Below are 24,015 nucleotides of genomic sequence, written 5' to 3'. Positions count from 1 at the left end.
CAAGTGCTGGGATTAAAGCCATGTGCCACCACTACCCAGCTAACTTTTCTTAGGAACAAAAATGCAAACTCCTCAGAGTTCAGCCTTACAAAGTATAACATCAATTTCTTTATATTGAAGCAGCAATGTATAAATTATAATACAGGTGTCATTTTTCATATTGATTATTAATGTTGTCTGCAAACTATGTAATATGCCTCAGAACAGTTAGAGGTTGAGAACATGGACTCCTGAGTCAACCTGCATATGAAACTTGGTGTTGGCCACTTAGCAGTGTTGGAGCATTACGTAAATAGTGTATCCTCCAAGAGCCTTTGTTTCTCTTCTATAAAATGAGCTACTAATAGTACCAACCTCATGGGATGGTCACAGGGATTAAGAAACCACAAACGAGGTTCCAGAACATTCCTGCCTAGCACACAAACCACTCAGCGGCGGTCATTATGCAAGCTTTTGCTCATTTACTCTTGGATAATGACTTCATTGAGCACTGAGAAGCCTGACAGACTGGGCTGGTATCGAACATTAGCAGGAAAGTATCAGGGATCAAGACCTGGGTCTTCTGAGTCCCAAGTCCTACTGTTTCCTATAATCTACCTCCTACTTCCTTCTCATCCTCCTCAGTTTCCCGTGCCTTCAAGTCTGCTCAGAGAAAGGAGAGGCTGGACCAGCTGGCCTTGGGGTTCCTTCCAGCATCCTCATGCAAGGTGATGATGCTCCACCAAGCAACAGTTTCAGAAGCAGCAGGAAGGAATGTTTTCACTCCCTGAGAGCGCAGTCTCCTCAGCCATGTGGCCAGAAGAAGTATTCTGTATTTAGGGGTCCATTTTTTCCCAGCTTCTATTTCTTTCCAAAGTCCTTAGTACATTTCCCAATTAATCACTCCCACTTAATTTCCTAAAGCAATCACATCCTCCCTACAGGCAAGCAGCCTCGTCTCAGCCAAAGCGCACGTGCACACGCGCGACACAGACACACACACACACACACACACACACACACACACACACACACACACACCAGCTGGCCCCTCGGCTACGTAGGCGTGTGTGAGCAGTCATTGGACACAGCCCCAAAGTGGTACAGACACAGAAAAACTCAGCCTGGGGAACTATAGTCAAAAGACACTCTTCCCAGCCTGGCCCACATGTGGTTCCTGGTGAGCAAAAGGGACGTTAGGAGTTGGTTCTCCAAGGAAACTTGAAGATGCAGAAGATGTGGCCAGGGCACTTCAGGATGTAGGGATATGCTTGCCCAGAATCCTCTCCGAGCTGCCAGGCAGGGTTATTCAGGAGGGGCAGCAAGGCTCTTTGCTTCGTAATTGCTTTGTCAATTGATCATTCCATATATAACTCTGGGTGAGAGCTTTGTTTTCATTGAGTCCCGGTTTCCCCATCTTTAAAATGAGAACAGTAACATACACCACACAGTGAGGATGTAAGGCAGAACATAACAGTTACAAGGAGCTAACCCATGAGACTAATAAATGAAGTTAGATTTTTAAAAAATGATAAGCAGGGTGTCAAATGGCAGCTGACACACACCCAGAATCGAAGTTTCCACGGGGAGTGGCCGGGATGCAGTGATGTGGACCTACGCCTCATCTAAAAGCCACTCGGCGGCTGCATGAACCAAACAGACTGCCTGTCGTCAGACTTGTCCAAAATTTTAAGACACTAGAAATAGAGTTATACATGTATTCACCCAATATGAAAATGCTGACCAGAAATTAACATTAAAAATGCTGTGAGGCGCTTGGGAAAGAGCTCCCTCAGTACAGTGCCTGCCCCACAAGCATGGGTGCTGAGTTTGAGTCCCAGCCACGACTGGCACAAAAAAAGCTGGTCACAGAGGCATACACTTGTCATCCTGGGGCTTAGGGGGTGGAAACAGGATATTTGGAGCTCTTTGGCTAGTCAACCTTACCTAATGGGTGAGTCCCCGGTCTCAGTGAGACCGTATCTCAAAATACCAAGGTGGACAATGACACACATACATCAAACACACATATGCACATACACACAATGCGCGCGCGCGCATGCGCGCGCGCGCGCGCGCGCGCACACACACACACACACACTATGTGAGCCAAATACATCATACTGAAGACCTGGATCTGGCCGACCAGCCACTGATCTGCGAACTCTGTCAATGTTATTAATTAATGGAGACAATGAAATATATAAAACACTCAGCCATGTGCATAGCACATAGTAAACACTCAATAAATGGCAGCTAGAGTTCTTATTATTACCATTAGCTGTGCAAGCAACCCCCATCTGTGACAATGGACATGGGGATTCCCAACAGCTGTCTGGGTTGTGGACAGCTGTAAGAGCCTCTGGGGACACCACAGATATTAACTACTGTGCATTCACAAACTCTGCTGTTTTACTAAAGCAAGCATGCTTCGTGACAGTGAAGCTCAGGAGTGGTTTTTAACTGGAGGGGACTTTATTCTACCTCAGGGGACACTTGACAATGTCTGGAAATGCTCTCTTCCTGTCACAAAAAAAGTTCTATTGAACTCTAATAGGTAAAGGTCTTGGATGTTGGTAAATAATTTATAATAAGCAGAGCAGCCCTGTTCAACAATAGCAACCAAAGCAAAGCCAACATGTAAACAGGACTGAGGTAAAGAAGCAATGGGTTGGTTGGGTGGGCGTTTTCCATGCAACACCCTGTTTGCTTAAAGGATTTGATAAAGACGGAAGCCTACATAGGTTTTGTAGACTATGGGGAAGCCAGCGGGTGGGCAAACAGCATCTGTAATTCACCCCAGTATCAGGCTTGAGGTCCTGCTTTCATTCTGTCTCCTACAGTATCCTTATCGTTGTCTTAACTACTGCCATATCAATGCACTTTCTTAAAGACTCAATTGAAGACTTCATACTAGAAAATGGGCTCTGGGGAAACTGAGGACTCGAGAGATGAACTACTTGAGGGAGCCAAGGTCACTCAGCAAGTTGTAGGGCCAAAGTGAAACAGAATCCTCCTAAGTCCTGGTCCACATCCCTCAAGAAGACATCATTCCATTTTGCTGTTGCCATGGTAATTATAAATCAATTTTGTCTATCCATTAAAGCAGTTACTCCATAGAATGTTCTCACAAAGCACTGTTGAACTTGCCCTAGATTTCCTCCACGGATGTGAAAGTAATCACATTTTTGTATGTTCTATGATTCTGGCTACATTCATGATTGCCCTTCACCTCAAATGGGATAAATGAGCGAGGTCACATTGCAGATTGGCTGTCATGCATTGCTATGACTACCCCCCAAACAAAGAAACAGCGCCAGAAGCAAAAGCAGTGAGTCGTATTTACCTTGCTAAGGAAAGCGGGGTGACTTTTGTCAATCCTTACCTTACATGGAGCATTTAACTTATCTATTTGTTCTTCCCCATAATGTGAAGAATTTCTCTACCTCAATTTTCTCTAACACGGCCATTCACCAGAAACACCTGTGTGCATTATAAAATCCCAACATCCAAAATGCACCCCAAAAATCATTACCTTGGGATCTCAGGGGGATAGAGCCCAGGCATTTCATCATTTTATATCTCACCAGGTCATTCCAAAGTACTGGCAAGTCTAAGAGTCAGGCTTCAGGACTGCGTTGCTATTAGTGAACAATGACGCGACATCCTCAGAGGAAAATGAACTTGCCTAAGGGCACAGCCGGTGAACCACAAGCCTGTGGTTAGAATGGAGGTCTGGCCCTCTCCAAAGCCCACAGAGAATTATGCCACCCCCACCCAGGAGTCAGTTAACCAAAGCCCTCTGGTGTACGGTTATCTGGTTACAATTCTGAGGACAGGGGAATTCTCTTGAAGGCTATCGGAGACTTGTGGGCTTCGTGGAAATCTTCAGAACAGGTCTGGCGACAAGCAGGCAGACACATCGTATCCTTCTGCAAGTGCACAGATAAAATGGACAGCCGTTGTGTTCAGTTTTTCTGTCCCACTGGTCAAGATTCCAGTTCCAAGAAAGAAGCTTTCTGTCAACTCTGACATGGGTCAAGAGCTAATTCCTAGATTAGGAAAAAGGAAGGCATCTCATCACAGAGTCACAACATGGTACCCAGTGGGTGTAAAGGATGACGTTTCAATTGATGCAGGGGAGGCTGCCACCAGAAAGACTGAATGGCTGGAGCCGGGACAGCCAAAACCCAGCACATGTTGACTACTCCAAGGAGATGCAATGACTTATAAAAGCAGGAAGATACAGGAAAAAAAAAAAAAAAAAAAAAAGCCAAATCCAGATGTCCTTGTCACCTAAGCCATTGGGTAGAGATGTTCACTCTGTGGAAACAGTGTGAGGTTGCCATGACTGACCTCAATATCCTTTGAAAATGTTTTTGTGTGCATTTTTTTCCCTAAAAACAAGCTCATTTTCACTTCAAAAAAAAATCAGATTATCTAGACTAAAGGGGAAAGGAGGCAAGATCGGAGCTCTTGGGAGATCTACTAAAAGAAATAGAGGAATTCATGAGCAATCTTTCCTAAAGAGAAGTCCATGGCCCTGCCTGGCTCAGTGGCCTACACTTTTAATCCCAGCACTCCACTCAGGAAGGAGGGGCAAATGGATCTCTGTGAATTCAAGGCCAGCCCAGTCTACATACAGAGTGAGACTCTGTCTTTAAAATGAAAAGAACAAAGGTCCCAGGAGCTACACAGAAAAGTTAAATCCAGTGTCCTGACTTGGTCCATTATCAGGCAGATCGGTATACTTTGCCAAATACAAGGCAAAGTGGAAAAAACACCAAAAAAAAAATCAGACACAAGGTTAGAATCACCATGTCTCATGGTTCCTTTCGGTGACATAGCTGTAAGGCATGGGAATATCTGGGAACTAAACACCTGGATCTCTGAGAAAAGGATGGTACAACTGGCAGGAATCAGGGACCCCATAGAGACAAGTGGCATCTGGAACCATTAAAATTCAATCCCAGACATGTTAAAATAGAGTACTGTCTTGGAATGCTTAACCAGGCCCCTGTGCTCCTCTCTACAGGGCTTGTTTTTCATCCTGTGAGGACATCATCCCATTTCCAGGCATCCACAGTCCCCAGTATCCAGGGACTTGACCAATGGGACTACTGGGAGTTAGTAGCATTGGTTGCTCATTGCATGCATTCTGTGGACAAATCAATACATAAATGAGTTGCCCCCGCTACTCAATTCATAGGCAATATGCATTAAGTCCTGAGTATATGCCAGAGATGACTTGGATTCCTAAGAGATCTACATTACAGATGAGAATTCTGTGACCCTAAGAGATGAAGGGGTCTGTCTCCAGTCACACAGAAGTGATGAGACTTAGATCCAAGTTTATATGAACTTGAATGCTGTGCACATGCCATAATGCCACAGACCCAGCAACCAAAAGTTAGAGCACTGCCTATGAATTTCACAGATGTTAGTCCTAAGCCTTTCAATAGGTATGACTGTATTCATTCATTATTTATTTGTTTTGATGAGAAAGACAGATAATTTGCTGAAGGGCACATTTTGAATTCAGACTGCTTTGCCTCGAAGGCCTGGGGTCTTTTCTAGCATACTTCTGCCTATGCAAGTTAATTTGATTTTTTTAAAGCAGGTATTGGCTTTGATCTATCTTCACAAGCATTATACAGAGAAATGCATAGCTCCTGCCCTCAAGAAACTTTTAATCTAGTTAAGAGATTGGATCTCATGGAACAAACAGTACCAGAATGAGTATTAATATATGGATGTAGAGGTTTTAAACATACATGCTACAGAGAGATTTCTTCCTTGGAGAGAAGGCATCTCTTGGCCCCACCCATGAATCTAGACTAGTTCCTGTGGCCAGATAACAACAACAGAAATCCCTGAATTCTAGGGGCTATGGATGCCTGAATCTGGAACCACACAGGTCCCAGTCAAGGGTCTGAGTTATTGCACTTCCCTTCTTGGGATTGCTCGAGGTAAGAAATGAGCTTGTGCTTAAGACATCATGCTGTGCCGGAAACAGGCCACTCTGGTCACTAGCTGGAGCTGAGTCCAGCCTGCACCATCCCAATTGAGGTATAGACCTCCGTTTTCAATGGTCAGCTCCATTCTACTCCTCTTGTCCCTTTACAGATGGGGAAACTGAGTTTCAGGGGAACTGAGTAGCGCCTTCCAAGCCTTCCCCAGCCATTCCAGAACCTCAGGCTGGAAGAACAGATCACAGATGAGCCATCTCTACTGAGACTCACAAAGCACAATAAAATGGTTATTGTTCATGTACTCAATCTCAAGGTTGCTGACTTCTTAACTGGCTATTCAAGGCCAGCCCTGTCCTCTCTGCTGGGTGTGGGCTACCTCACTGGGACTTCTAACAACACAGTGGTGTGGGTCACTGGTAAAGAGCACGATCAAGAACACTTAGTGAGAGCATTCAGATGAGGGTCACACTAACTCCAGCACCGGGACTTGGAACTGCTATGCCACAGAGGAGGAAAGACGATGTCTTTGTATAAAAACCTACAAAACCCCCTAGCCAATCAGTTTGAAGCAACATCAGCTGCTATTTTTGAAACTAAACATCTTTTTCTTTCTTAATTTCAGAAGGCTTACTGTGGAGCTGAGCTAATTATTGGAGCCTTAATCAAGGACCAGCCACTCCCTGAAGCAGCTGTCTTGGCCTCGCTCTTGCCTCTAGAAAGTCCCAGGGGTCCATTGGCTATTGGCTCAGAGCTTAATCCCAACTCTCAGGCCTCAGAAGCAAAGATGCACAGGGCTGGAAGGATCTCTGGAGTTCAGCCAGTCTACCTCCCTCCTCACTTTTGAAGCTGAGGAAGCTGATGCACAGAGAGGTGAAGTGACTCGTCCAAGGTCACACAGTGCGCCAGAGACCCGGCTAGGTCTCCAAATTCCCAGGCAAGTGTTCTTTCTACTCCACCGTTCTGCCGTTGCTAAAAATTGTGCAGATCCACCCCCCTCCGCCCTCCCTCCTCTTGACAAAGCTGTTTCCCCTACACACCACTACGCACAGCCACATTTGGCAGGCGGCGCTACCAGCCCTTCTCTGCTCGGGAAATGTTATTTTGCTATGGGGCCCTCTTGGTTCTTTAGCAACACACAAAGAAAACTGTAGCTCTGTCTTCTTGGAAGATGTTTCTTGTTTTACAGACAGGAAGAGGGCTTCCTGTCTAAATGTGACTCCAATCAGCATACAGCTCCAGTTGGGAAAGAACCCCGAAGAGACTTAGCTCTTTGCAGCATTCCTAGAATGTACCAGCAGGGCACAGAGCAGGGAGAAGCTTGGTGAAATTTTCAGAACGGATTAAAATGCACGCCTCGCCAGAACCGGAGCAGATTGGTCACTGTCTTGTATAAGAAGACAGTGTATAGAATTAATGAGCTGGGCCTGGGGGAACTAGAGCAACTGCCCACCCAGTTTGGATGCCTGCTTCCTGGCCTTACTCCTACCGTTTTTCCCCTTGACTTTTGCCTCCTCTAGGACCTTCCCCTTCTAGACCCTGAGCCAGCCAGGGCTTTGATCCTGACAGTCGTACTGTATAACAAGCCCACGTCGCCATGGGGGCTTCTCCTACCGGTTCTGGACCAGCCCTTATTTTCTGGAATAGATTTAGTTCTTCTATTGTCTCCCCAGCTTCTCAGACTGCAAGGGGTTTCTTGTGGCTCTGGGTGATCTTGTCTAAGGCCCAAATACTGACACGGAAACAGGGAAATGTCGTGCACTGGCAGATCCCAGGAATAACCCAGTTATCTTTGTGTTACCTCTTTTAAGACATTTGCCCTTCAAGGTGGATTGAGTTCGATAGAGAGGGGGTAGACCAGATGATCCTAAGATGCTCCCAAAGCTTGAAAATCTCCCTGTTGGGGGAAGGAAAGAAGTACGGGAGGAAGAGAACCCAGTTCTCTGTCTGTCAGAAATTCAGAGCTCATAAGCTGGTATCAGATGGGAAAAGATGTGCCAGCTTTGAGCAGGAGGAGAGGGAGTGGACTTGTTGCTCACAGCCATCACAAACCACGATTCATCCATTCTACTTTTTGAAAATCAAAATTGCAGTTTATTTACTTATTTACTTATTTTGAGACAAGGCCTCACTATGTGGCCCAGACTAGCCTGGAACTCAAGATCTCCCTGTCCCAGTCTCCCAAGTGCTGGAAAAAGGCCTGTGCAGCCACACCTGGTCAGTCTTTCATCCTAAAAGGACTGGGAAGCCCTCATGAGACTCACCCTCGCACAGAAGTCTAGTGCACCGGAGGGACCACAGAGAAACTGTGTCTACATGCAGGTTCTCAGCGCCTGTTCCCCTAGAACCCCATCTTTCCCATAATCTATCTAGCTCTTAACCAACCTGCCCAAAGAACCCACGCCAGTCCAAAGCCCACTCCCTGCCCTCCCCAGGAAAAAGTCCCATTGCTTGGGGAGATCTTAGAGAAAAAGAGGAGGGGGTGATTGTCACCTTGAAACAGTGTGCAGTGGTTTAGTTCCAGCAGGGGGGTGGGGAAGGCGATTGTATCTGCTCATGGCCTCAAATGGGACTGTGCTGTGTGTCAGTGTTTACGAAAATACCTCTCAAATAAGGTCAGTGTTCTATGCAGTTAGTGCTAATAAAATGCAGACCTTGTGCTGTTCGTCAGCTAGCCAGAGACAATCTCCAATACTTTATTGGGTAGGATTGTCCTCAGATTAATATTTTCCCCCATAACCTTTTTTAAATTCTACTTGTACTATTTTTTTTAATAATGTGTGGGTGTTTCTACATTTCATACACACTAACAGAGATGAGTGGGGCTTGTGTTCACCAGAGATTCCTGAAGACTTAGTGCAACATCCTTCGTTGCTCTGGCACCTCTCCCATCCCAGAAGTTCACCCACTTGAGCTAGCATGGAGCCTTTCCTTTGGTTCAGACCAATTTTCCTACTGTCTTCAAGTGCCCTGAGAGAATGGTTCAGTTACCGCATGCATTTTGGTAGTAACTATATAAATGGCCCCTCATACGACTTTACCCTTCATGTACATCACAGTTTCAGTATGAAGTGTCCCACAAAAGGTTTACAGCTTAGGGCCTGGGCTATTCTGGAAACTTCAGAAGAGGAGTTTCAGCTGAGGGGTGGGGGAGGAAGTAGGTCACTAAGGTTCAGTCCTCACAGGGGATTCTGTCCCTGGTGCCTTCCTCTCTTCCTGCCCATCATCAGACAAACAGCCTCCTCCCTGACATGTGCTTACTACCATGATATCCCTCCTCAGCACAGGACCAGAAATACCAGGATAAACTGAACTCTCTGGAACTGTGAACCAAAGTCAGCTCTCGGGTAATGGTGGTGAGAAGAACCAGTTCAATGTATCCCCTTTTTTGATCCTATTCTCTTGAACACTGCTAATGAGGGGTCATGATTTAGGCTGAGAGTTCTCCGAACTCATACAGATGAGTTTGCATTTGTAAAAGGTGTCTTTGGCTAAGTGAAAAAGAACCTGGAGCTGAGCTGAAAGACACTGGTGACTCCAAGTAGGGTTTTTAGGTTCTCTGAGTTTCCTCATCTACTGAGCAAAGATTCTAAAGCAGACCCCATCACCTTTCAGATACAGGATGCACTGGTTCCAAACAGATACCAAGGGTGGATGCAGGAACACATTCACACAGGACTGAATGGAACAGACCTCTCCAGCAATCTGGTCTCATACAGACCTTGTATTGGCCCTGAAAGATAAGCCCTCTCCCTGCCATTCCTCAGGCTACAAATGAAGGAACAGAGCTGCAGAAAGGAGCATCTGCAGGTAGGTATTGATGCAAACTAAGATCCAGTCTAGATCTTTCTACTTACTCAGTGTTTTATCTAAACTGTACTCCCTGCTGGTTTCGCATTAGTATCACTCAGAAGAAAAACCCTATGTGGAATGGTTTCTACCCATATCACAGAGGTGGGCAGAAGAGGAACATACATACCTACACACACACACACACACACACACACACACACACACACACACACACACATCTGAGTATTAGATAGTCTAGGAACTTCTCCAAGAAATTCTCCAAGGACAGCTCTCCACCATCATTGATGTGATTCTCAACGGCAGATTATTCTGCTCCATTCCCAGCTTAGGGTGAGGGGGCTCAGGAAAACATCCTAATAATCCATCACTTATAGAGCTCAGCTCTGCAGCACCCTTCCCCACTGTTGTGGGGCATGATGAAGGCCTTCAGACGGCTATGAAGTGTGAGGTTCTTTCCAGAATAAAGCCATGAGTTCATGGGAAACCTTCCATCTCCAGTGAAGGTAAAAATCACCAAGACCCTCCTGAAACCTGATCTCAGGACCTGGATCTCCAAAGGCAGCAGTCCAAAGCTGCCACATGCAGGAAGCTATGTGGAGGGCAGTCGGGGCAAGAAGCCAAGCTGGAAAGGTTAAGGCAGGATTAGGAACAGGTCAGGGAAGATTCCACGGTCAAGACATAGACAGCAGATCTGGCACGGACTCCAGGCCCTGTAGACACAGCTGAGTAAGGGCAAAACCCATTCTAGAGGTCAGAAGAGCATAACGTAGGTACATCTGATAGCAGACAGGAGCTCATCGGCTGAAAAATTTTAATGGGAGACAAGGTGGGTGGTTAAACATGTTGGCCGACTTTCAGGGCCCATAAGACACACTTCTGCCAACGTGTAGAATGAATTAAGAGTCAGGAACCCAGGCTGATGTTTCAGATGAGAGAAGAGGAGCCTGAGCCCACATAAACAGGGGTGAGGCTTAAACAATGAAATCACTCTCTACTCCAGCCAGGATGTGCCTCATGTACATTCTGTTCAGACTGGACCTGCTGTCAATGGGCAGAGCCCAGGGAAGACAACGAGAAGAAAGTAAGCTGCAGGCCAGCAGGACAGATCAGTGGGTAAAGACCCTGGCTTTCCGGTCTGAAAACCCAAGTTCAATCCTTGGAATCCGTGTGATGGAAGGAGACTGACTACACACACACACACACACACACACACACACACACACACACACACACACAAATAAATAAATAAATAAATGCAATTTTTTAAACAGGAAGTGGCACATGTAACTAGGAAGAAACACCAACTCTGCTAAAATCTGAATAAATAATGGAGCATGAAAATACTAGTCAACAAAGTTCTTCAGACTCTCCTTGGAGTTGCATGCCCCTGCTGTCATGTGGATATGGTCCGAGTGCATTCTCCAAAGGCTCATGGGTTAGAAGCTCATTTCAGGGTGTGGCAATACTGGGATGGGATGGGATGGGATGGGATGGGATGGGATGGGATGGGATGGGATGGGGTGGGGTGGGGTGGGGTGGGGTGGGGTGGGGTGGGGTGGGGTATGTGGGGTGGGGTGGGAAGGGACTTTAAGGTACTTATCAATTAGGTCTCAGGGTACTGTTTTTGAATGAGATTAATGTAGATCTCAGGGGACCTAGTTAGTTCATGAAAATGAACTTTTATATAAAATAATAATAGTAATAAGGCAATCATGACCTCTCCATGTTTTGGTTTCTTGCTTCACAATGGGATCGCTCCCTTGAAGACATGTCCCCAATCACATTATCACTCTCCATGATGTGACCCAGCCTACTGGGCCCTTACCATAGCCAGAAGTGTGTTTTAACTTCCAAAGCCATGAGCTTAATTCATGTCTTTCCTTTCCAAACTTTTTTTTTTTAAGTCATAACCTGTCTTGTTCACTCTCTGGGTATTTTATAGTTGTATTGACAAATTCTATATTGATATTCTTCCTAAGATTTGATTGATAGCTTCTGGGCTAAGATCCCTAACGATAAAAAAATAATCCCAAGGAAGAGTTCCACTCATTCTAAAGTGGGCCCAGGCCCATTAACTGTGAACTTCTGTGATTCTATACCACTCTCCCATTCTGCACAGGGAACCCTATTTATCTTTCAAGCTGTGATTCAAATGTCACATGCTTCCCCAAACTAGAGATGATGGCTCTTTCCCACCAGACATCCAAATCATGTCATGCATCAAAATGTGCTCAGTGACTCAAGTTTGATGCTGCTGCTGCCACCACGCCACCTCCTCCTCCTCTTCTTCCTCTTCATCACCTTCCTCCTTCTTATTCTTCCAAAATTGAGTAAAGAAATACAGAGAAGTTTCAGGTTGTGGAGAGGAATAGCATGACCACTGGTTATCCTGCAGGCCCTGACCACACTGCCTTTCTTGTTCCTCACTGGGGATATTACTCCCCAAGTGTCGTTTTCTCATCTGTGAAGTGGGGGCAGCACTACCACACCCCTGGGATAACTGTTAGAATGGTAAGTTAGTTCAAGCAAGTAGAGTGTCAGGCCAGGGCCCAGTGGTAGCTCTCGTTCTGGGGGTGACTACTGTTACTTACAGAGGTTAGAGAGCCTAGAGGCCACAGTTCTCCTTCCTCTCTCCGCCACCATACTTATCCCAAGAACTACACAGGTGAATGCACCCATGCCAAAGGGAAGGTGAGATTGTGAAGTGAAATCACTGTTGTTTACATTTTAAAAGCTCAAGCAACCTGAGCCTTGCTATTGATAAAAAAGGGACTGATTCCTCAAACAAAAAAAATTTACCAGGAGAAGCACTCACCTCTCATCCCATGCTGGTAGGGGTTCTGGTACCAGTCTAAAAGGAAGACAACAAAGCTAAAGTCATGGCAGACAGCTCCTTGGGAAACCAGGAGCGCTCTTATATGAGTGTTTCTCTAAAAGTCATACGTGCTGAAGAACTGGTTCCCAGCTATCTTGAGAGATTCTAGAAACTTTAACAGGTGGAGTCCCGCTGGAAGAAAATCGTCGGGGCTATAACTTGCCCTGGCCCTTCCTATATTACCTCCCCCTGCTTCCTGTCCACCATGACGGGAGAGGCTCCACCACGCCTTCCCTGCATGATATACTGACCCCTCTGAAACCAGGAGCAAAGTTAATCTTACTTCCTAAAGATAACTTTCTCAGGCACTTAGGCACAGCAACAACAGTGCTAATTCACGAATTTAGAGGAAATTCAGCAAATCAATAAAACACTAATTGGAAACTATTTTAGGGAAATAAAAACCTCAATTTTGATGGGGGGGGGGAATTTTTTTGAGGCAGGGTCTTATGAAGCCCAAACTGGTCCGGAACTTACTTTTTAAGAAAGACTGGTTTTGAATTTGCTATGTATCTGAGGCTGGCCTTGAACTCACAATTCTCCTGCCTCTACCTACCAAGTGCTGGAATTATAAGTGCGTGCTACCACACCCTGCAGACCTCAGTGTTTTTATCCACCTTAGACAGAAAGAGCAGGCCATGTACATAATTCTACAACCTAGACACTTTCCAAAGGGCTGGAGAGTGAGCTCGGTGGTAAGAGCACATACTGCTCTTGCAGAGGATTTGAGTTTGATTCCCAACATCCACATAAAGTGGCTCATCATCACCCATAAATCCAGCTCCAGGGGATCAGATGCCCTCTTCTGGACTCCAAGGGCACCTGAACTTACATGCACATATAATGAATCTGTTAAGAGACTTGCAAAAGGCAGACAATGCATCCACTGACTCTAACGACAAGTCAGATCCATGGGCATGCACACTGAATGTTCTGAGGAGCGTAAGAGAGGAGAGGGGTAACCCGAGCGGCTGACTTGCAAAGGAGCAACTCAAAATAGAAAATGTTCCTGAAAAACCTAATGAAATGAAATCATTTGCCAGAATCTAATTAGGATAATGCACACTGTTGCATTTAGACATCAAAAAACAAACTGAAAAGCAGGACATGGAAGTGCCTGTCTATAATCCCTGTGCTCAGGAAGCTGAGGCAGGAGGATTTTGAGTCTGAGTCTACCTTGAGCCACATGGTGAGACCCTATCTCTTAAAAGCAAGGGTCTGGGGTCAACTACTCAAATCTGGATAGCTAATAGTAAAAAAAACACCAGGGAAGGCTGGGGAGCTGTGAGGGAAGCAGGAAATAAGCCTACTCACAATAAGCCATCCAGGGAGATGCAAATATGAGGATCTGAACTCAGATCGCCAGCACTCCCATAAAAAGTCAGTTATGGCAATGTGTGCCTGTAATCCCAGTCTGTGGGAAAGAAGAACACAAGAGAGACCTTGGCACTGGATGGCCAGCCAGTCTAGCCCTAACAAGTGAGCTCCCGATTCGGTAAGAGATCCTGCTTCATCACAAACAAACAAACAAACACCCTGGAAATAGCTGACATCAACCTCCGGCCTCCATATGCACTTATATGCATACACACATTCTCACAGACTCACAAACAAAAACACAAACGCATTGACAGAATTGGGCGTGGTGGCTCCTGTTTGTAATCCTGCAATTCTGATAACAGTGACAGAAGGATCATGAGTTCAAGGCCAGCTGGGGACACCGTCAAAAAACAATAGAAAGAACCACGGATGGAAGTCGATTAAGATAATAATCAAGATGCTGAAAGTCTTCCCTAATCTGAAAGTCCAAAATCTAGAATACTTCAAAATCCAAAACGTTCTCAGCACAGACATGATGCAATCCCACAAGTGAAAAATTCCAACCATAGACTTTATTTTATGAGCAAACATTGTTTAAAGTTGCCTCCAGGCTACATGTACAATGCATACATAAGACACAAATGTACTTTGTGGTTTTATCTGAGTCCCATCTCTAAGGCAGCGCTCGCTCTCTCTCTCTCTCTCTCTCTCTCTCTCTCTCTCTCTCTCTCTCTCTCTCTCTCCCTCTCTCTCTCTCCCTCTCTCTCTCTCCCTCTCTCTCTCTCCCTCTCCCTCCCTCCCTCCTTCCCCATCTCTGCCTCTCCCTCTCTCCTCTCTCTCTCTCTCTCTCTTGATATATACGCAAATATCTCAAAATCTGAGAAATTTCAAAAACCAGAACCACTTCTGATCCCAAGCATTTTTGAAAGAAGGATACTCTACTTATACAGTCAAAGAAAATCCCCAGGGGTCTAGAGCTGGGGGTGGGTGCAGGGCCTGTGCCAAAGCTGCACACATGCAAAGCCCTTGGAGGAATCACAAAGGTTTATGGGAAGAAACAGAAGCCCAAGTAACCGGTGAGAAACGCAGTGGCAAGCCGAAGTGTGAAAACCTGTCATTCAGACAAAGGGTGACCCCTGCCTCTGTGTAGCAACAGTCTGTGTGGGCTAAGCTCAAGCCCACGTGAAGAGAAAGGTCCTACTGGGACCCAGGGAGAAGTGAGTTCCTCATCAGAGGATGTAAGAGCGCCGGGAGTGTGGGACGACGGTTTTCCCCTGTGCTATGCCGATGGAAGACACAGTGAGAACTTGAACAGGGAGGGCACCCCTGGAAACCCTGCCAATGGTGACTTTTCCAGAGCAGGCTTCTAGCGAGCATTCTCAGGAAGGAGGATAGTCCACAAGAATTACAGAAATAATGACAGGAAATGTTATGACGGGTGTGCCATATTCCAGGGTATGTATGTGAGTTAATCCAAGACTCCTAGAAAGGGGTAAAGCAGAGCCTGGTGGTGAATGAGTTTAATCCCAGCCATTCAGGAGGCAGAGGCAGGGGGATCTCTGTGAGCTGGAAGCCAGTCTGGTCTACGTAATGAGTTCCAGGGCTGCTACACACTGAGAACCTATCAAAAAAAAAAAAAAAAAAAAAAAAAGGAATAATAATCCCATTTTATAACACAGAAAACTGTCATCCAGTTTGTAAGTGGCAGAGCCAGGACCTAGTTTTGCCTGGCTCTGGAGTTCACATCTTTACCCATGACCTTTTCCCACCTCCAATCTGCTCACTACTGAGAATTTTCGATCACACCCCTTGGCCAATTCCTCCCGGGGACCACCGTCTCAATACACAGTAAATGCCAGTGAAACTATGGAGACCACACGATGGAGGAGATGTACAGCGTCCCGGCAGTCTGGCAGCCAGCAGCGGCAGTTACAAAAGACAGTCCTGGTCTGCAGGACACAGAGCAGAGCCTCTCCCTGAACAGGGCTGAGTTCCACAGTGAATCAAGGAGAGCCCTAGAAATCAGCTCAGGGCATCCACGGGGCACCTCTGCACCCTCCCCTTGCATTATCAATGTGGTCTCTGTGAGGTTCCTCTCTACTCTGACTTTCTTTTTTCTCAGCATTCCTTTTTTTAAAAATGGTTAAAACCATCTTACACAGTGAGAGTGACATGTGTTAGTAAATACAGCTGTTTCACGTGAAAGCAGTATGGGAGGCAGACACCAGGAACCGGTAAAGGGCTGTTTAGAGAAAGATAGAAGGACACTGAACACACAAAGTCAGGACCAAGAATTCTTCATGAAGCTCCAACCTACCCCTCCTCTAAATAAAGAAATCAAACGCATTCTTTAAATAGAGCACAAAGCAGTATGTCAATGAAAAAAAAAGATAAAAACCCGCTCCAACCATAATCCCTTCTGTATGGAACAGAGGCCAGCCTGGGTTCAGCTGCTGGGGCAGGATGGAGAGACCGAGCAAAGAAAAGAAGACCAAGCAAGAGTGTATCGGGCATAGCCCACAGCCCATGTGCAGGCGATGAGCCTGCCTCCACAGGGCTTAGGGCTGGAACAAAATTTAGAGTGAACATCTTAAGCCATCCAGCTGGATGGTGCCTGAGATGAGCAAATGGAAACACAGCCATAGCATTACTGTTACAAGTTTGTGGAGGGCTCCTATGTGCCAGGTACTGCTAAGCACTTCCTAGACACGATCACTTTAATCCTTCCAAAAGGGAACGGGAATTACACATACTTTACAGCTGGATAGATTGCAGTTGGGCAAATAATCACAGCCACGGCGATGAGCGAACAACATGGCAGGCAGCGTGCGGAGCACATTCTGTGGATCGCCTCGGGCTGCGTTCGCAACATCCCCAGGTGACTACCATCCCTGCGTTACAGGTGTGGAAATGAGGTACGAAAGGGATTAGACAGACTGCAGGCCAGAGCAGCCCGGCAGCAGCAGAGGTGCAGCAGCAAGCACGCATGCCGCAGAACAGGACTCCAAGCCTGAGCTCCCAGTCCAAAGCTGCAGGGGCTCGAGCACAAAAACTGTGTGGAGGGTCTAAATCCTTGCCTTCTTGCCCATCAATTTAGGCAAAAGATTCCACTGTCCCCACCCTCCTTCATTTTCACTTTTCTGGGTGTGGTGTGGATGGAGGCTGTGAATTCAGACGACAGAACTACTGTGAAACAAAGTAACAACGGAAATGGGGTGGGGGGGGGGCAAGAATAGAAACCCCAGATGACTGGCACACACAAAACTTAATAATGACCCTACAAATACACATCAATTAATGCCAGAGGAGCAGCAATCAAAAACCACAGAGAGCTCAGGATGCCACTGATGAGTTCCTGATTAGAAAGTCCTGTGGCAGAAGTAGTCAGGCTCCCTGGCTCACTCCACTGGCATGTGCACAGTAGGAGTGTTGCAATGTTGCTAAGCAACGCCTGGCAACCAGACTTCAGAGCGGATCATGCAGGAAGAGTCTTGGGGGGGGGGGAACTCTACTAAGGTAATAATTCTAGTTCATGAAATTCAAATTTTAGTTAGCAGTATCTCATGTAATAGGTTACTAGGAGGTAGCCCTTGACCACCCATCAAAGGGCAAGTCTGTCATGGCCCGTCTTGCCCTGGTGTTTTTGAGGTTCACGAGCCTTTTATTCAACATATACTTGTTGAAAACTCCCTAAGCGCCAGACACCGGTCTAGGCACAGAAGAGGAGTACTGTGACATCTCACAGGTGAGTTGCATATTCCATAAGGAAAAATCACAAAGACTACACCAGAATCCTACTTTTAAGAAAAAGAAGCCGAGAGGTGTAGCAATCTGTTCAAAGCTGTACACTACCCTGGAGGAAGGTGGCCTCCTTGCTCTCTAGGCTATCCAGGAGAGTCCTATGCCTCTCTAAAAGGCCACATCACCATGGTTGGTCCAAAGAGGGCTCATAACATGCCAGGCTGTCCCTGGTCCTCGGAGCTGGCCCTGGGGGCTGGAGTACCAGAACGTTGGATTTGACTGTTGAGCATCTTGGAAAGTCTCCCACTTGACCTCTGGACCTCTGTGGTCAAGTGAGGGAAAGCCTATGACACGGTGTCGGTTTTTATTGGACCCCACCACCGGCAGAGCCTGCTGTCATCTGGAGTGATGGAGAAAATTAAGTTACCACATTCTCACGTTTCAGACTCTCGCCCGCTCTCCTTCGCAAACAGGAAATGTTTATTTAAATACAGCAGTTTCCAGCATGTTCTGGAGCCAAGTGGAAAAAAGCAAAGATGTCCACTCTTGCTCCCACTGCCACCCTAGCTGTGGGTGAGAGGTGGGCCTATGCCTGCCTCAGGGCAGGCCTGGGAGAAGGGGCCCCACAAGAGGGTTCATTTTCATGCAGGCTGAGGCTGTGGTTGGAGAAGAATCACATCTGTGGGTTCCTTTTGTACTCAGAAGGGCAAACGCAACATCTGTTTACCCTGCACTCCCTGGTAAATGTTTTGTCTCAAGCACCGCCATTGACTTCCTCTGCTCCCTGGGCCTCTGTCTTTGCCGCTCGGATAATAAATGACACCAAATTCTCCCCTCCGTTTATTTAGCTTACTTGTGGGTGTTACCTCCTCCTCTAGGAGGGGGAAAATTGTCAGTAGTTTATAAAAGACAGAGGGTTTCCTTTTCTGTGTGATGCGCTGACATTATGGGGAAGAACTTGGAACACAGACAATCCCCCAACTGATAGTAGCTTAATAACGAACAATTCAGACCCTAGTTTAGCCTGAAGCCAAGTCCAAATGGGGACTACTACGTCCTTCTCACTCAGGGTGTCCTAAAGCTCCTATGACTAGGGGAAACACATTCTCTCTTTCTCTCTCTCTCTCTCTCTCTCTCTCTCTCTCTCTCTCTCTCTCTCTCCTTCACAAGGGGCTTTCTGGAAGACAGCAACAGAAATGGAGAATGGGGCAGGCACTGCTTCTTTGTTTTAAAAACACAATTTCACCATTTAGGAGAACGGCTCTGCTGATAAAAATCAGTGTCCCATGACAGAAGGACCTCCAGGGGACTTAAAGGGCTCTTCAAGAAAGGTTCCCACTTCCAATCCTTGCCCACATCCTTTAAGCTGAAGAGTTGGTTTTCTTCTGTGTATGCAATGATTTTACAGACAGGGGCAGGAACGCTACAGAAGGTTCAGGCAATGTTTATTGAACGTGTGTGTGTGTGTGTGTGTGTGTGTGTGTGTGAGAGAGAGAGAGAGAGAGAGAGAGAGAGAGAGAGAGAGAGAGAGAGAGAGAAATTGATTTGCAATCCTTAGCATGGTGTGGCTGAACAGTACTACAACGCTCCATCTGAGTCCCTGAGAGCCAGGATGGGTGTGAAGGGCTGCTGGTGGGCTGCCCTTGAACCTGAGGTGGCCCCGACCCTGCCTGCTCTAAAAGTCTACCTCCAGTCTTAGAAAGGAGTTGAGAGGTCAGCCTTGGCAGCTCTGTCATATCCATACACTTAAAGCCAAAACCTTCCCCGTGACCAAAGCTGCACCAGATAACCACAGACATGTCAGAGCAGCACCTACGCTGCCCATGCCTGGTGGTGACCATGGCTACAGTAATGACGCCCACGGGAATGTCCTTCATCCAGAATCGTTATCTATTCTCTCCAGCTGTAGAGCAGATGAGATGGACTAGGTCTCCAGGGTCTCTGGGGGAAGTGGCTGGCATATTTGAAAACTTCTGACTAACCAGAAGAGAGAGGTCCACTGCCCTGATCTTCCCACACCGACAACATGATCCTGACTATGGAAAATAGTTTCATGACCCCGAGTAAGAGAGCTGATGTGAAAGAATGATGGCAATCTATACCAAAAGCAGCGGCAAGCCCAGCTAGACCTTCCCCTCCCAGGACTGTCTGTCTAGAGATCACAGCCCAGACTGACTCTGGATCCAAGGAGTCTGCAGGGCGGTGAAAGACCTGGGCTTAGAAGCCTGGCAGGCTGGGATTCAAACACTTCACTGGTTACATGATCATGAATCCATGAGAGTCATGAGCATGGCCTGTGTGAGGAATAGGACTGCTGGGGAGGTTCAAGGAGGTACCAGGAGAGGCACCCACTAAACATCTGCACAGTTATCATTCCACTAACTCATCGGCAGCATTCACACGAGGAAGGGAATCTAGTGTATCCATACCTACAAACACCATTTAAATGAGGTTTTCACTGCTAGGGTCTAATACACAACCTGAATGAAGGTGTGGATGCCTGGCTACTAGGATCTAATACACAACCCGAGTGAAGGTGTGGATGCCTGGATTCCAGCCCCTTTCCTGTCACTTATTTACTCTGTTTTCTTGGGCAGGTTAGTTTGCATTTCTGATCCCAATTTCCCAGTGTTAGTGAAGACTCAGGGCCAGCCCTCCAGGATTCTACAGCTCCAGCGACAGAACAAACATTGCACTTTGAAAACAACAAACAAAAGAAGATGTAAGGAAGACATTTCTAAGAAGTCTCTGCCTAGACAGCCACCAAGAGGAAAAGGAAGAGAGGAGAGGAGGTGAGGTGACCAGGGGTAGGCAGCTAGGACACTTCAGCTCCTTCCCGGTCTCTCCTGACCTAAAGCAGGCAGGCCTGAGGAAGACCGGTATGCCTACCCCTAAGACAGGCTGGGCAGAGTGCAACTGGTCAGTGCAATGGCTGGAATTCTGATGAGTGCAACCCTCCCTTACCCTGCCCCCAACCGTGGACTAAAAGGAGCCCACCCCCGAAGTCCAAACTTTGAATTTGGTCTTGAGGATCAAAATGATAAATCTTTCCAAAACGCTGACATAAGAAAAGTAAATATTTGGTTGCACAATTGGGGTTAAAACGAGGGTCAATCCACCCCACTCTCCAAGAGCCTCTCCCGCTAGCTGCCAACCCCAGGATCCAAGGCTGAGTGCGGTTTGTAAGATTATAGCGCTAGGTCTCATTTAAAGGGCTGTCAGCATTTCCATTCTCCGGCCCGTTTGGGAAGGCATTTATAACCCAGCCATAAAAAATTCACCCGGGCTGCAACTTGGCATCCCCAAAGCTGCGCTCCAGGCAGGGAGGGTGTTGAGAGCACCCACTCAGAATTCATCCGGTTCTTCAGAAGTTAAGACCTTCACATACACTCTGAACTTTCCTTGCAAGGACAGCCACACAGCAGCTGGCTCATTCTGATCTCCAAGGGGGGGGTCACAGCTTTTTTTTGGTGGGGGTGTCTGCAATCGAGACACCCCATCGTCGTCTGGCTTGCCCCCTCGCCCCCTCTTTAAGAAGCAAGGAGCATGGACACCCCTTACACACACAACCTCAAACCTTGAGACCACCACTCTTCCCCCACCCCTTGCCTTCTGCCAGCTTTCTTCTCCGGAGCTGTCAGCGGATGGGCTCCCGGAGCCCTCACCTAGAGAGGCACTACCTGGTCCCCAGCGCCGGGGAACTCGGACACTTCTCTCCACACCTGCCCAAAGCCACGCTACCCCCCAACTTAGCGAGAGTGTCTGATGGCGGAGGGGAGAACTGAGGTCGTCCCCAGCGCGCGCGGGAGAGGAGGGAAGGACCCGGCGCCCTGAGGGCGACTCTGTAGGAGCGGGGTGGGTGGCCTGCGCGGGCGGGGTGGGTACTCACAGGCGCTCTGCGTTGCGGGGGATGCCCCGTGGAACGGCGCGCAGGCCCAGCCCGTGGCAGTCCACGCTAGCGGCGGAGCAGGTACACTTGGTGGGGCAGGCGGCAGCGGGGGGTCCGCTCAGGACGCTCGCCAGCGCCAAGGCCAGCGCCAGGCGGGCGCGCACGGCGGCGCCGGCCCAGGTCCGCCCCGGGGCCATGGTGTGCAAGCGCCCGAGCCCAGAAGAGGCTGCCTGGCGCGGCGGGACACGAGGAGCCCGAGGAGGCGCGCGGGCGGCCTCGGGGGCGGGCGGCGGAGTTGGCGCGGAGGAGGGGCGGGCGCGGCGCTCAGGCGCACGGGGCGCGGGCGGAGCGGGGCGCGCCGGGCGGCGGCGGCAGCAGCAGCTCCATCCGTGGGGCTGGCGCTGCCCCGCTGCGCATCACTCACGGTGCCCAGGTACCGAGCGTCCCCGGGTCCCTCTGGGTCACCGGCAGAGGCGCGGGCTCAGTCTGCGTCCTGGGCTGAGCGCCGGGGAGCACGGAGCCCCGGGAAGTCCGGCTCAAGGCTGGGCTCCGGAGCACGGCGGCGGCTAGGGCACCGGGTGGCCGGGAGAGCTGGCCGGCGCTCGCTCTCTCCATTCACTGAGCAGAGCAGACACCGGAGACGCGGGGCCCGGCCCTCCCGCCCCCCTCCCAAAACACCAGCTCCGCCTCCCATTGGCTGCGCTGCGCGTCACGTCGACTAAGTTGGGAACTTTGCTGGAGCAACCAGGAGCCTGGAGGGAGGAGGCAACAGGGGAGCTAGAGGAACCCAGCTGGGAAGGAAAGGGACTTGGCCAGCCCGGCCCCAAGAAAGAAACATTGAAATTCACCGGTTCTCGGGAGCCAAAGACCAGTAAAGCTTGTGGCTTTTTTTTTTTTTTTTTAATTCTAGCACTGAGCTGGATACTCAGTTCCAACATGGGAGCATCAGAAAGGAAACCTCGGGGTTTTTGTTTGTTTGTTTGTTTTTGGCTTTTAAAAAAAGCCAAAGTTAGACTAAATGGAGTGCTTACCCCGAGGTTACACAGCTTCTAGGCATGCTGTACCCTGGCACATTTATCCATGGAAACTTTGTCCCAACCCCATCTAGTATTCACGACAATCAACAACTACTTCCTACAGGACTTAAGGGGGGAATACACACCACAGCCACTCGGGGTCGGTCTCTCTCTCTCTCTCTCTCTCTCTCTCTCTCTCTCTCTCTCACACACACACACACACACACACACACACACACACACACACACACACACTTCCTGTGGTGAAGGTTACCGCTGGCATAGTCTACCAGGAGAAATCCAGTTCCGATTTGCCCAGCAATGCCTGTTATGTGGCTGAGAGTAGTGAAGGTAGGAACCTGGACCCCTGTATTGACAGCAGCACTTCAGGGTCCTGTTCGCATGACTCTGGGGCAATCATGTCACCTGTGAGCCTTTGTCTCCTCAAATAAAGGTGCCACAGTCCTGTCCAGCCTCCTTGGCGCATCAAAGAAGAGAAAGTGATTTTGCAAAACAGTGCTTTAGCCTGCAAGGCACCCATCATCCCTTCCACCCCCGGCCCCCACCCGCCCAGCCTTGCCTTCATAATGCCAGTGCCTGCTCTAAATTGGCTGGTCTGAGCTTTTCCAGATGCCGGTGGGGAAGGGCTGTGTTAGAGGCTCCATAAATACTTGTAGGAATGATTTTGTTTGTTTGTTTGAAGGGAAGGGGCAGGAACAGAAGGAAGTATTGCCCAGACTTCCTTGAGGTCCCCTCTTACGGGAAAGATCTGAAAGAGCCTTGCTTACATTCACACACACACACACACACACAAACACACATGTACGCACCCTATACTCTACTCTTAACTATATGCAGTCACATGCCTTTTCACACACACACACACACACACACACACACACACACACACTGTGCAGTCACATACACAGGAGAACATGTATGTTCACACATCACTAACAACTGTGTTCCTGAAAATTCTCTTTTCTTTCATGTGAATACTACTCTGCTTTCTTCGTTTTCCTTAAAGGAAACTTTCAGCTACTTGACTACATACTATAAATATATAGCAGAGGTGAGAATTTTATTTTACTATACTTAGCAGATTTTGGAGTCTTAGCTCCAGGCACCCATCTCTCTCTTTCTCTCTCTCTCTCTCTCTCTCTCTCTCTCTCTCTCTCTCTCTCTCTCTCACACACACACACACACACACACACACACTCATACACTCATACCCCAACTCCAGCATCATTCATAAGAACATGAGATGCAGTTTTCTGCTGTTATTCTTGGGAATAATTTTCTGCCCAGATGGAGCTGCCATCGCCCTCTGGTGGCCAGAAGGGAGCTAGGCTCTGCTTCTCAGGGTGACTTCAGCATTTAAGAACTCCAAACATGCCTTTGCCTCCTTCCTCT

The 24,015-nt window shown here is 48.0% G+C and overlaps 1 protein-coding gene across 1 annotated transcript in view; it reads right to left on the bottom strand.

Moving 5' to 3' along the window:
• Slit3 (slit guidance ligand 3) overlaps nucleotides 1–22,215 on the bottom strand; it is a 603,162-nt gene extending 580,947 nt beyond the window's left edge. Inside the window, exon 1 of the mRNA XM_028858254.2 lies at nucleotides 21,587–22,215. Coding sequence (XP_028714087.1) covers nucleotides 21,587–21,783 — 197 coding nt within the window. The 5' untranslated portion in view covers nucleotides 21,784–22,215. The remainder of the gene's footprint in view (nucleotides 1–21,586) is intronic.
• Nucleotides 22,216–24,015: the final 1,800 nt, after the last annotated feature.

Source organism: Peromyscus leucopus, chromosome 8b (assembly GCF_004664715.2).
Source record: "Peromyscus leucopus breed LL Stock chromosome 8b, UCI_PerLeu_2.1, whole genome shotgun sequence".
NCBI classification, from domain to species: Eukaryota; Metazoa; Chordata; class Mammalia; order Rodentia; family Cricetidae; genus Peromyscus; species Peromyscus leucopus.
Note: the sequence above shows the minus strand (reverse complement) of the source record. Positions and strands in the feature narration are given on the sequence as shown.